The 13,883-nt window shown below is 39.2% G+C and overlaps 1 protein-coding gene across 2 annotated transcripts in view; it reads left to right on the plus strand.

The window, feature by feature from the left end:
• PDE8B (phosphodiesterase 8B) overlaps nucleotides 1-13,883 on the plus strand; it is a 54,438-nt gene that overhangs the window by 14,760 nt on the left and 25,795 nt on the right. The window contains exons 5-10 of one of the 2 annotated variants that reach the window (XM_009280296.2): nucleotides 2,937-3,025; nucleotides 6,844-6,922; nucleotides 7,455-7,595; nucleotides 9,272-9,360; nucleotides 10,034-10,099; nucleotides 12,394-12,417. In XM_009280296.2, coding sequence (XP_009278571.1) covers nucleotides 2,937-3,025; nucleotides 6,844-6,922; nucleotides 7,455-7,595; nucleotides 9,272-9,360; nucleotides 10,034-10,099; nucleotides 12,394-12,417 — 488 coding nt within the window. The remainder of the gene's footprint in view (nucleotides 1-2,936; nucleotides 3,026-6,843; nucleotides 6,923-7,454; nucleotides 7,596-9,271; nucleotides 9,361-10,033; nucleotides 10,100-12,393; nucleotides 12,418-13,883) is intronic. The other variant, XM_009280295.2, reaches the window with a different exon arrangement.

Genomic DNA, 13,883 nt, shown 5'->3' on the forward strand with positions numbered 1-13,883 from the left:
GCCTCAGCCTTCTCCTTGGCTGTTGTTGCCAGTTTGCCAGTCGTGTTCATGGGGGGGGGTACGCTTTCTTTGACCTTCCTTTTCTGGCTGACATACCTGTAAAAGCCCTTCTTATTAATCTTTGTGTCCCTTGCCAAGTTCAACTCCAGCCATGCATTGGCCTTCCTGACCCCATCCCTACACAACCAGGCAACGTCCCTGTACTTTTCCCAGGATACCTGTCCCTGCTTCCACTGCCTGTGCATTTCCTTCTTGCCTTTTAGTTTGACCAGCAGGTCTCGACTCATCCATGCCAGACTCTTGCCTTCCTTTCCTGATTTCTTACACCTGGGGATCGAGAGCTCTCACACTCTATGGAAAGAGTCCTTAAAGACCTGCCAGCTCTCTTCTGCTCCCTTGTCCTTGAGGGCAGTTTCCCAGGGGGTTCCATTCACTAACTCCTTGAAGAGCTGGGAGTTTTCTGTCCTAAAACTCAGGGTCCTGACTTTACTCTTCGCCTGACCCATATCCCTCAGGACTGTGAACTCCACCTATGCATGGTCACTGCAGCCCAGGCTGCCTCCAGTCTTGACGTCACCAATTAGCTGTTGCATTGGTGACCATCAGGTCTAGTATCGCATCCCCTCTGGTAGGGCTGTCTATTACCTGGCTTAAGAAGTTATCCTCAATGCATTCCAGGAGTCTCCTGGTTTGCCTACAGCTCACCGTGCTACTTTTCCAGCAGATGTCGAGGTGGTTGAAGTCCCCAGTCAAAATGTACTGTATAAATACTAAACTTTATTAGAAGAAAGTATTGTTGTTTGCCTTCTATTATTTGAGTTAATAGATCTTCATCTTCTTGTGCCTCGTTTCAATGCACAGATTAGAAAAAGGAAATGTTTCCTGCTTTTTTCAGATCACAGTTGATTTCTCAGCTTTGAGTGAGCCAATGAATGAATTGCATTAGCACTATAAACTTAAAGAGATTCTGTGCATCTGCAGAAGACTATACAATGGTTAAGAGCAGGTTTAGCACTTCAACAAGTTGCAGTTCTTGGTTCTTAGCCAAACAATTGCACTGAGATAGTGGTTGATTTTTTTTTCTCAGTAAACAGCAGTGGTTAAATTTTGTCAGTAAACAGCACTACTTTAAAATTCATTTTATAAAAAGCTTTAGTATGTTCTAGTAAGTTTAGTTTGTAAAATAGGTTGCCATCATTCTTAAATTGTACATTATTGATAGATTTGTTTTTATATTGTTTTAAATTTATCACAAGCTTATTTGAATATTTAAAAGAGCACCCTAAAACTGAAAATCTAAATCTACAGTGCTGTAGAAGGCAAGTTTGTTTGTGGGCAGTTTGTTATGCAAAAACTGAACATTTGCACCTTTGCTTCTGCCAACTTGATATTGCGCCTTTTGGTTTGCCATGCATTCACTTACTGTGTGAAGTGAGAGTTACAGAAATGTTTTAAGAACTTAACATTAAGGAGTGAAGCAGACCCATATCAACAGTTATTTTTAATTTTACTTTTTTTACATTTTGCTGGCAACTTGGGATTAAGCTGTTGGTCCCCAAAACACAATTTTTCATACAGGAGAGAAGTGTAAATTTCTTAAAAGCCATTTTTTGTTCCTTGGAGGTTTGAGTGCTGCCTCTTGACTCTGCATGCAGCTGTGCTTGTGAGAACTAGTGACAGCACAGGGTATTTTCTGTGAAAAGTGGAGTCGGTGTATGTATTTCTAAAGGAGTGATTTAGCTCTTCATAGCAGAAGTTTAGTAATGAGCAGTAAACTTTAACTGAAGTCAGAGAATCTACTTGTTTTGTATCAACCTAAAATTTCTGATTTCAGCAGGACCAAGCACAAGACCTTTCAGCTTACTATCTTTGCCTAACAAAGAGACGACATCCTCTCCCATCTGGAGTATATAAAAGTTTGTTAACTGTTGTCAGCATGCTCCTTACTTTATATACTTTTCTGCACTTCTGAATTCACAATGACAGCTCAGTGAGATTACTTGTGGAGCAAAGTTACTTCACCTTCTGAGCTTCAGCTGCAATATTTGCTTGAAAACAAACGGAATGCCAAATATTATTAATTTTTTTTCTTTTTTTAGCATGGATGTTGTATGTCTCTAAGGTATTCCATTTCCATTCTGGATTAAGGATAGATGTTCAAAATGAAACATCAAGGCAATACCGGTTTTGTGTGAGACTGTGTTTGGGTTTTTTTAGATTATCTGTTTCTAACTGTGTTGCTAAAACCAAAAGGGAAAATTCACCATTGAAGTTTTAGCATATTTTTATACTTGTTTTCTATTTAAATAGCTATGTTGTCTTAAGAACTAGAAAATAATTTCTGGGGAAAAGATGATTACTGAACACAAAAGGTACAGCTGAAGCTTTTTATTTCTACAGAATCACAGGATGGTTGAGGTTGGAAAGGACCTCTGGAGGTCATCTTGCCCAACCTCCCTGCTCAATCAGGGCCACCTAAAGCAGGTTGCCCAGGACGATGCCCACACAACTTTTGAAGATCTCCAAGGATGGAGATTCCACAACCTCCCTGGGCAACCTGTGCCAGTGCTCAGTCACCCTCACAGGAAAAAAAGTGTTTCCTGATGTTCAGAGGAAACCTCCTGTGTTTCCATTTGTGCCCATTGCCTCTGGTCCACTGGGCACCACTGGAAAGAGGCTGGCTCTGTCTTCTTACACTCTCTCTTCAGATATTTATATACCTTGATGAGATCCCTCCTTAAGCCTTCTCTTCTCCAGGCTGAGCAGTCCCAGCTCTCTCAGCCTTTCCTCACAGGAGAGATGCTTAATCACCTTCGTGGCCCTTTGCTGGACTCATGCCAGCTCTCTTTATAAGTTTAGAGTTTTAGATGCAGGAACAGAAATGACAGTTTAAAACCATTCCAATCTATTTCATGCACTCTTGATTTGTCTTCCAGCAATTCATGGAGAATAGCAGCATAACTGCTTGTTACAATGAACTGGTTCAAATAGAACATGGGGAAGTGCGATCTCAGTTCAAATTACGGTATGTAGAAGTGTAAGAAACTGCAAACATCCACCGCTTGGTCTACATAATTGTATCAGGTTACTTCCTGCTTCTTCCCAGCTACGCATATATGTGATTTGCATCTGTATGTTAACTAATATACTATACCCTTATTTCCTTCTTCTGTTATTTTGTAAAAGACAAATTTAAGTGCCTTAGTAACCAGTACCCTGAGAAAGCTTGGTCTGTGTATGTTTCATTCACTGGTGGTTTAAATGACGGCTTTCCTTAATGCAAAATGCAGTACATGTTCCTTATTCTGATGCTTGCTTGTATCCCATATGTCTTGAGGTGTCCATATTGAATTTGGCAATGTTCTAGCAGCCATTATAACCAGCAATACAGTCAGGGCAAGATCCTGTAGCAGAAATATTGCAGAACAACAACTTAGGCTCGTTTAATTGCAAGCAGCATTTTAAAAACCTGTCTTGTGTGTAAGGTTTATGGGCTGCAAATTTACATGACGGTAAAACTTCACAAAGTCACACTTGATCTCATGTGTGTGAGATTTCATATCTGATAGCTTGAGCTGAACGCAATCTTGATCTGGCTCTTCATACCCTGAGTTTTTATTTTCTTGCTTGGGCAAGACTTCGCAGACCAGGAGCACAGTTTTTTATCTTAGTGAGAAATTAAATTACTTTCATTCCCTTATCACTTTTTCTTTAATGTGAATAATATTATATCTAATACAGGTGCCTTATACATGCACGTAAATATGTTTGCAATACAACTATATGAAAAAAAAGCCCTTGAAGTTGAGTGTCATGCAGAGAAGGTGTAGTTCCCTGGGTGTCATAAATTAATTCCAGTTCCATCTACAGAAAATACTGTCACTTTTGTACAGGTTTCAATGTCTCTATTTAAGAAGTAGATTTTTCTAAGATTTTCTTTGCAAACCAATCCCAATGTAACTTCATGTTCAAGTAACTACGTGTTTGTGCATGCAGAATGCAATAACAGTAAAATTTTCAGGGACAAAAAAAAATAGAATTTGGGCTCACGCATTTTTTAATAGGTGTTTTCCAAAACTCAGCACGAAAATAAAGCAGCTGTGACATTTTAGAAGCTGATTAGCTGTTATGGTGGTCCTGACTTGGTTTGCTGTTCAGTGGTAAATGCAACATGAAATGAGTGACTTCTGAATTAAGTCAGCATAGATCAGAAACATCAGTTTTATATAGAAAGATTGAGCTGTCATTCATACACACAATGCTTATAGTTTATGTTTCATTTCAAGAACAAGATGCAAATACAGTTTGAGCATCTCTACATGAGTAGTATCAATTGAATTGAATGCAGAAAATTAAAACTCCAACACAGGAAGCATGATTCATATTGGCTACCATATTTTTCTGCAAGTGTATCTATAGCCATCACCAAAAAAATCTTAAAATTCATTAAAATTGGAAGGAAACAATGTCAGTCCCCAGCGGCATTTCATCTACTGACAGTTCTTTCATTCATATTGTTTATGGAAACAGCAGTATACCACCCACTTCCAATTCTGCTTGCTTTTGCTCTCTTGAATGTAGTTACATAAACTGTGAGCCTGCTTCCTTTTAATTTATGTAAATAATAACATTATATAAAAAGTATTCTGTGTTATCATGTCTTTTGTATATTGATAATACACATATATATTTTTGTGTGTGTGTATATATTCACATCTCCTCTGAACATGACTGGTTTGGGAACCTTTGGCAGCATTGCAAAATACTATGAAAAAAAAGGGTGATATTTTCGGGTTTGCTACTGCCACTGGCAGATGCAGTCCCAGAATAGTTAAGCAGTTTGAAGAGTTTAATAAATGCAGGCCCAGGATAGTTGAATAGTTAAATACTCCTCACCATGTAACAAGCACAAGTAACGCTTATAAGCAACATTTGTACTAAATTCTGAGGGCATGAAGTAGCCTTTTAAAAGATAAACTTTCTGAAAAGGAATATTGTGACTTGGGGAAGCTGGTATCTTGCAACAGAGGATTTCCGCCTACCTCTACCTGATTAGGCAGATGCCCTAGAAGAATTTGCCATTAAAAACTAAGCAGAACCAGTGTTTGGTAATACTATTCCATTATAATTTGTTTTCATCCATGTGGTTTAATTAAGTGGGGAAAAAAGAGTTGCCATGTATGTCTATCTCACTGGGTCTCTGATCTGTTTGCTGTCACGGTAGGTCTTCTGTACAGCTTTGTAAAAGTGAAAGGGAAGACAGAATATTTTCAGAAAGTTAGTCGATGGAATTAAAACCAGGATATTTCAGGTGTTCAGATACAAGAGAAATGTCGTGAAAAAGTAGGACCAGCCCAAGAAAGCAATATATAAGGTCATGTCAGTGGTCAGAAGTATTTTTCCATTCCAAGCGGGGACTCCACTTCTCCATGTAGCTGCTTCTGGTTTGAAGCTTGGTTGGACATCTGTGGGAGGTGTGTATTAATCAAAGACGATATAGGCCATTTAAACTTGTAATTTTGCTGGCTTGGTTGCCAGGTCAAGTGAAAATACTAAGGTTTGAATAGTGCAAACATAGCTGTGTGTTTTCTTACAGAAAGTTTATGTAATGACATTTGTTAGCAGCTGGTGTACCAGATGGGCATCTATCACTGAGATAAATTAGTTGTTTCACACAGCACAAAAGCACAGCCGGCACACAAGCCACTTTGGAGCCGGCTTGGACTGCTAGAAAATCATTTGTAAAATTGCATTGGGAGCTCCTTTTATTGTATGAGTTGAAATACTGCTGTCATCTTCTGTATACAACACTTTTTCCTAAAAATCATCCACGCGGCTGCGTGTCTATGTCTCTGTGTATCTCTCTTTGGTTTTGAGTTACTTCTATGATAAGCAGAACTAGCAATTTCCTGTATTTCTTAATTCTCTAGTCATCGGTATTAATTCAAACCCCACTGTGCAGTCTGGGAGCAAGATGTTCCGTTTAGGTAATAACTGTATACAAGAATGTTTATGCATGGTGCATTTATGCTCCCTGCAATGAGAGGTACATAGAAGATAATTAGTTTGTGTTTAGTCCAAATCAGAGATGAAGTACTGTCATCTATCAAAGCAAGTATGCCTGGCTTGTTTCTTTTAGTATGCGCTCTCTCTTTATGTATTCTTTTTTTCTTTCTAGTATTAGGAGCCTATATTAATGTTAATCCCATCCTGTGTAAATCATAATTTAAGCATCTTAAATTTTGTAACCCTGAAAAAAATGGGAAACGAAGATCATTTTGGCCCTTAATAAAGATCAGGATGTATGGAAATCAAGTCACTGAATTATTACTTGGAAGCAGGAAAATTGATATTTTTCTGACTAGGACTTTGGGATGGCTTAAATTGTTTCCCTTAATTATGTTGTATTACAACTTCTTTGATAGTGCCGATTTATTTGCTGTATTGAAAACTTTGTACGTATCTGCTGTGCTGATTTTTGTGTTCCCTATTTTTAATGATCACAAAACTTTCTATTCTGATGTAACAGCCATTTGTTATTTTTACTGCTAATTGTTAGTTCCTGCTCTCTAGAGCATGTTTGGAGAAAGAAGTATACTATTAAGATGCTGCAGTACCCATGAGCAATTTTACAATGTGATCTGCAGTAAAAACACATTAAAAATAGGGACATCTGAAGGTGAATTTCCTGAAAAAAAATCATAATGGCGGTAGTGACATGGTTTAGTCAAAACAACATGCTGCTTTGTGATTCGCCTACCGATAAGTACAATATAATAATGCATCTATAGTGAGCAAAATGTTCTAACAATAAAACTAACGTGAATCATTTGCTAATTTCAGGGCTTGTAATGCAGTGTTTACAGCATTAGACCATTGTCAGGAAGCTATAGAAATAACCAGTGAAGATCATGTCATTCAGGTAGGGGGAAAAAGAATTAACTATTTTGTAGAATTTGGAGAGACAAACCCCAAAGAGACCTTTGTTCAGTAGTTTCTGTTCTATTTCAGTATTTCAGTTTTATTGCCCATTAGAAAGACCTGTGCAATGAACTGCCTTATTTCTGGATGCTGCATATTGATGCCTACTGAATTTTTAAGGTTTTTCCTTCAGTAACTTTACTTAGATTATAATTTTCAGTAAAGTAATGTTGCTTATGGTGAAACCAGCATGAAATCTGCAGCAGAACTAGATAACCTGTATGGTAAAGAGTTTTGTTCTCTTTCTGTGCCTTCTGATAACAGTTTACATATCGCCTTCTGCATTCAGCTCCTTACTTGAATAAAATGTTTCACCATTACACAGTATTTTTATATGAAAAACATTGAATTGTAGGGATGTGTGGTTATGGCTTTAGATGTATAACCTGTAACACTTTGATAGTGATATGTGAGTAATTATCCTTTAAGTATGTTCTCTTTCATATTATCCTAAAGTACTTTCATTTTGGCAGTATGTTAATCCAGCCTTTGAACGGATGATGGGGTATCACAAGGGAGAGCTTATTGGCAAGGAACTTACTGAACTACCAAAAAGCGACAAAAACTGTGTGGATCTTTTAGACACTATCAACACGTTTATTAAAAAAGGAAAGGTAAGCAAATAAAATAAATTCACGCAAAATTGCTTTAGATTTCTATTCTGATTTATTTTTAATGTTCTAGGTTTAAGAACACAAGATGTGGTTTTCATAAGTGCACATATAAGACCAGAATTCTTCTCCTCAGATGTCTTAGGAGCACAACAGCCCATGCCTCAGACAAGTGTCTCCAGATTTCCTTAGCTTTGCTTTTAGGATCTGACTGAACTCCTCTACTGATCTGTTGGCTTAAAATCAACATAAGAACGTTTTCTGTGTTTCTGTTTTGCTTACAGCCCATGGAGCTTTTGTTAGTTGGAACATAAGGGTTTGTCCCTCAGTCAGTCTCTCCAGTGGTTGCACCATCCAACCAAAAGGTTTAACTGTTCTGTCACAACTGCAGAGCTTTCATTGACTGCATGCTTTAAGCACCATGTGGCATAATCAGTTGTGACCAAAATACATCAGCACCCAGTGGGGTTTGTTTTTCTAACTATAGTTAGAATATCTGCAGTGCACTGTGAACTCCTGTCGTGGTGGTGACGGGCTGCAAAAGCGCTACGTGTTCCTGGCAATATGTTCCCCTAATCCCATCTCCCATGGGTTGCAGAAGTACCTCTCACCCTTCCCTGTCTCACCCTCTGCTTCATTAACTTTGGGGAGTTCTTGAACCTTTGAGTCACTTCCAACAATGATCTGAGTTTTGGGGGTCACTGTCTGAAGTTGTTTGCAGGTTCACCTTGGTTCATTAGCAGTACCTGCAGACCACTCTTGCTTTGCTCCTCCTCGTTTATATAGGCTGCCCAGCTGCTATCACTGCCTGCTTGAAGGCCCTGTGTGTCTTCTGCATCCACCCACCTTTGTCTGTGACTGAGAAGGTATCTTCCACCCATTTCCCAACTTCATCCTACTCTGCTGCCAAGTAGTTCCCTCCTTAAAATCTCTCTTCTTTGAGGTGGTAAGGAGAGAGAAGCCTTCTGCTTTATCTTCCTTTCTTCTCCAATCTGTACCAGAGGAAATCTTTTATTGCTGCATCAGTGAACTGCTTGAAGATGGTGCATATATGGCTCTTGGTTAGCCTGCAGTCTTCTTGATGCTTTCCTGTAGCAGTGGGGATGGAAGGAAAATTAGTGGCTAGTCAGAGAAATGGGCATTTGCATGGAAGAACGGGATAAAAGATGCCATGAAGAAATTGTTTCTTCCTTTTGCTGATCTAGAAACATGAGTGAGAATAGGCTGTTGTTACCTGAAGTTAGTTGAAGGACATCCTTAGGTCAAGGGATTCTGAAATTTAGCATACATATTGCTTGACGACTGACAACTTTAAAGCTGGATGGTGCTCAGTGCAGAGTTTGGTTCTGCTGCTCCCAAGGGAGATATTCTCTGGATGTGTTGCAGCCACCACTGCTTACGGTGGTACCTAGCAAGAATGTTTGTAGCCCCTCAATGTAGATGATTCCTAAAGTTCTTTGTAAAAATTATATACTCTCTCACAAGAGAAACATATTTACACTGTCCTCATGTTAGCAAATGCCTGTTAAAGGTGCCACTCTGTATTTATACTATTTTAAAAAATACAACCATGAAATAATATGTAATTATTTACTCCGTAAGGATATGTAATAGTAAATAATATTTGACTGCAGGCTATGTATTCTTAGATGCTGTCTCTGTTGTGTGTGTTTGCTTAGGAATGGCAAGGAGTTTACTATGCAAGAAGAAAATCAGGAGACAGTATCCAGCAGCATGTGAAGATAACGCCTGTGATTGGTCAAGGAGGGTAACTAACTTGTTCAGAACATAATTGCTTTGTGGTTTTTAGGGCCTTGTCTCTGCTTTTCCCATCTGTAAGTTTGACATGAACCTCTCTGTATTTAGTAACAGGGTGATGATATAACTGCTGACTTCAAGGAATGTGGAAAGAATAAGCAAAGTTGAGAAGTTCATGTTCTTTGCTGATATTTGTTCATTTTGTTGTCATCATATGCTGGCTAAAAGAACTGTAAAGTCATAACAGTTAACAGTGTTACTGCTATAGGTACCTGCAAGCTGATGTTTAGGTTCATGTTAGCATGCATTTCTTTATGAAGTTATTCTACAGTATCCAAACTGTTACCCGGTCAGCTGGAAGGATCAGCAGCTGGGTGATCCCCTTGTTTGTGTGCGTGCTTGTATGTGCTCACACCTTTGTGGTGTAGTATGGGCACGTTGCCAAATTCTGCTCCCAGATGTGCAAGTGAATTCCTGCAGGAGCAAAAGGATCAGGTGTCCCGGGACAAAAACATAGCTGTAATGCTGAAGGAGTGCTTGTTGCCCAGTTGTCTGTTTGGTGTTGGGTTTGGTATCTTGTTTCATGAGGGCATGGAGACCTCTGCTTTGGAAAATAGCAGTGTATCACTTCACTTCTCTCTTTACCATTTGATATGGTAACAAGTGATTATTTCTGTTGCTAGGAAAATAAGGCACTTTGTGTCCCTCAAAAGGCTGCATTGTACCAATGAAAACAACAAACAGGTATCGTATTTCTTGCATGTCATAATTTTCATCACCTTTAGTAAACTGATTTTTTTAGTTTAGAAATTGATATTGTTCCAAGAGGATGTGATCTATATTGTCAACAAGATTCTCACTGATTGTTGGAGCAAGCAAGAAAACTTCAACATTTGCATGGCTATTCTCCTTTTGTAGAACTGCTGAGTAAAGAAAGAAACACTTTAATTGTCTGGAGCATGGATGTGACAGTTGAGTCCGTGATACTGTGGAGCAACACAGACCATAGTCCAAAGGGAGTTCAGGGGCTTTTTTCTAGAGCTGCTCTTGCCAGTCTGATCTGGTGTACTTATGTCTGACAATGACCTATGCTCAGCTGTCACAAGGTTTGCCAACGTGTGGTTCTTGAATAACGTGTAGACTTCACACAGGACCTGAGACATTTCATGCTCATCAGAACACGTGTCGTGGAGGGGTGTAACCCAAGCCATAACTCAAGTAAACCAGCAGTAGCAGTTGACCCCAGTCTCTGCAGTCCAGGCACATATCCACCCGAGCAAGTCCTACAACAAAGCTGGTGGCATGGGGAGCTCTTTGTTGTCATCTGCTCCTGGTTCCCTCCCTCTGAAAGTGCCTGAAGCAAATGATGGTATCGCATGCTTTGCCTCAAAAATACTCTAGTACATGGCCTGTAGAGTAAAGAAGTGTGGACTCTTGTAAGCAAAGGAATGAAATCTATCTTTAGCCTGTGGTCTGTAGGGGTGAGATAGAAAGTGGGGAGCATAGGAAGTAGCTGGCAACATTTTAGACTGAGGATGTGCTTGGGAAACATGATGTGTTTCCATGTTCTTTAGGGGAGGGATTATGTATCTTGGTTTATTTAGAATTTTAGTGTGCTTTTATCCATGATGTGGGTAAAGACACTTGCGCATAAAAGGTATTTAGAAAGTCACCACTATTTCTAGTTGCCCCTTCTTCAGTATAACAATACTGAATATTAACACATTATTGGAAAACTTCTACTATTGGAAGAAGTTCATAGCTGGTATTCTGTAAAATTTGACCATTGAAACCATCCCCCTTGCACAAGTTTTTGTGGTGACAGGTAGTAATAAGTCAAGGGAGAAATCTGCACAACTTTTGGAAGAACTTTGAAGGTCTATCACTGAAAAACGAGGCTCAAAGTGTTTTAAACTGACCTCATCTTTGAAGTAAAACATGGATTTTAGTATTAGCAGCAAAGTATCATTTAAGGTAGCAGGATGTTTTAAAGTGCTCAGGCTAGAGTGCAAGATAGTTTTATAATAGAAGCAGTGCTAAAATTACATGTATTTATTTTTCATTCATTATTTAAATGTCATCGTTACTGTTTCATTTATAGCTGCTTGGATGTTGATTTGAAAGTGAGATACAATTTGATGTTTTTTCTATAATATACACACAGCTGAAAGACTGGTACAGGGAAGTGTGGATGTGATACTCTTAGTGCAAGACAATCAGTACAAAACAATTACAAACTTGCAGCCATTTGTAAAAAGCAGCAGTAGGAATATAGATAAAAGTCTTTCTCTCTTCTGTTTGTCATTGCCCCGTTCATTGGGCTGCCTAAGCCAGTAAGCCTAAGAAACAAATTTTAATTAAGGACTTCTGTCCAAGGCCACGTTCATATTCCCTGTACTGCTGGCACTGTTGGAAAGCACCATCAATTCATGTTTTTTAGTATTGGTTCATGAGCAGTTATTGGTAAATAAAGTACTAACGTGACAAGCTATAGGTCTGGGGAGCTTTACACATTTGGTGAGCCCAGGGAATACGGCCTTTGAAGGGTTCTCCACAGATGTAGAGATTTACCACAAAGGTTAAAGACCACAGCCTAACAAAAAGTATGGTCTGTGGAAATTTAAGATCCATTGGGGAAAAAACAAGGTGCATCCCACAGAACTAGGTAATTATTCTGTTTCACTTCTGTCGTAGAAATATCTCCTGCCTCTAGTAGAGCACCAGGTGCTCTCACATTGCATGAAAAATTCACACAGTGTCTTGGAATTTTGGGGGTTTGTGTTGGCTTTTTTTTTTCATTTTATATGGGCAGTGATGGTGATGTACAGGAATATCTATATTATACTCATAAGACTTCTTAGAGTTATTTTTGAAGCAATAGTAATATGATGGTATCAATCCTGATCAACATTTGGACACTGCAGTTTTCCTAAAATCCATGCCTGAATACTTGCAGCAGTAGAACATTTCTCTGCCCTAAAAAAATACTTGGTTTCTTTTCAAGCCACAGATAGTTCTTTATGGAAGGATAAAAGTAAATCAGACACTGTATGCAGACTGAGAAACATCCTTACATTATTATGCATTGTTTCACCTTAAAAAATGTAGACATTGTTGTGGTTTAAGCCGGCAGGCAGCTAAGCACCACACAGCTGTTCGCTCACTTCCCCCCCACAGTGGGATGGGGAAAAGAATTGGAAAAAAAAAAGTAAAATTTGTGGGTTGAGATAAAGACAGTTGAATAGGACAAAAAAGGAAGGGAAAATTAATAATAATAATAATGATGATGATGATGATGATGAAAGAATATACAAAATAAGTGATGCACAATGTAATTGCTCACCACCCGCTGACCGATGCCCAGAAGTAAAATTTGGGGGTTGAGATAAAGACAGTTTAATAGGACAGAAAAGGAAGGGCAAATAGTAATAATAATGGTTAAAAGAATATACAAAGCAAGTGATGCACGATGCAATTGCTCACCACCTGTTGACCAATGCCCAGACAGTTCCCGAGCAGCGGTCACCCCTCTCCCGGCTAACTCCCCCCAGTGTATATACTGAGCATGACGTCACATGGTATGGAATATCCCTTTGGCCAGTTTGGGTCAGCTGTCCTGGCTGTGCCCCCTCCTAGCTTCTCGCTGGCAGGGCATGGGAAGCTGAAAAGTCCTTGACTAGTGTAAGCACTACTTCGCAACAACTAAAACATCGGTGTGTTATCAACGTTATTCTCCTACTAAATCCAAAACACAGCACTGTACCAGCTACTAGGAAGAAAATTAATTCTACCCCAGCCGAAACCAGGACAGATGCGTTCTTTGTCATTACTGACAGACTCTGTAAGGGATATCACAGTATGATTAGAGATCACTGTGTAAGAACCCTCATGGATTTCTGCACCAGATTTATCACATACAAAAATTAAGCATGTTAGATTTATGCATGGAAAAAAAAAATACATCTGAAAGTGTATTAAGTATTCTTACAGTGAAGATTTATGAATGGGGATTGACTTTCATGTGACTATTCCCATGTGCTGAAGCCTAGGTAATGATTAATTCTGCCTTTGTCAACTTGAGACCTGGCAGGATAGAGTCCAGTGTTTGCACATTCATAAATTTACAACAGAGGTGGTGTTTCTCCTCTTAAGAACATATTGGCCCAAGATTAACTGTAACTGCCCTCATTAACTTACCTTACATGGCTCCTTCAGGTCATGCCTGCAGAAGGGGTAAAAGAAGTATTCAGAACTGAAATGTGGTTTGTTTTATTTTTTTAGTAGAGCACTTAGAGGACCGTGCCAATGTTTTCTGCCAGTTGTGCAGTAGGCAGATATATCCATGGGCTCTGAGAGAAGCTCCAGTTTGTGACCAGAACAAGCAGTTCAGATGCCTTGTGTCACTGTACCATATCTGATGAGCTTCCTCAACCAAGACTGCGTAACATCAGGGAGGCAGAGAAGGAGCTAGATAGCTGGTTCCAAGTGCAGTCTGCAGTGGACCCGCAGCCCACGGCCAAACAGCAAAAAACT

This window comes from Aptenodytes forsteri, unplaced genomic scaffold (assembly GCF_000699145.1).
Source record: "Aptenodytes forsteri isolate BGI_AS27 unplaced genomic scaffold, ASM69914v1 Scaffold387, whole genome shotgun sequence".
NCBI lineage: Eukaryota > Metazoa > Chordata > Aves > Sphenisciformes > Spheniscidae > Aptenodytes > Aptenodytes forsteri.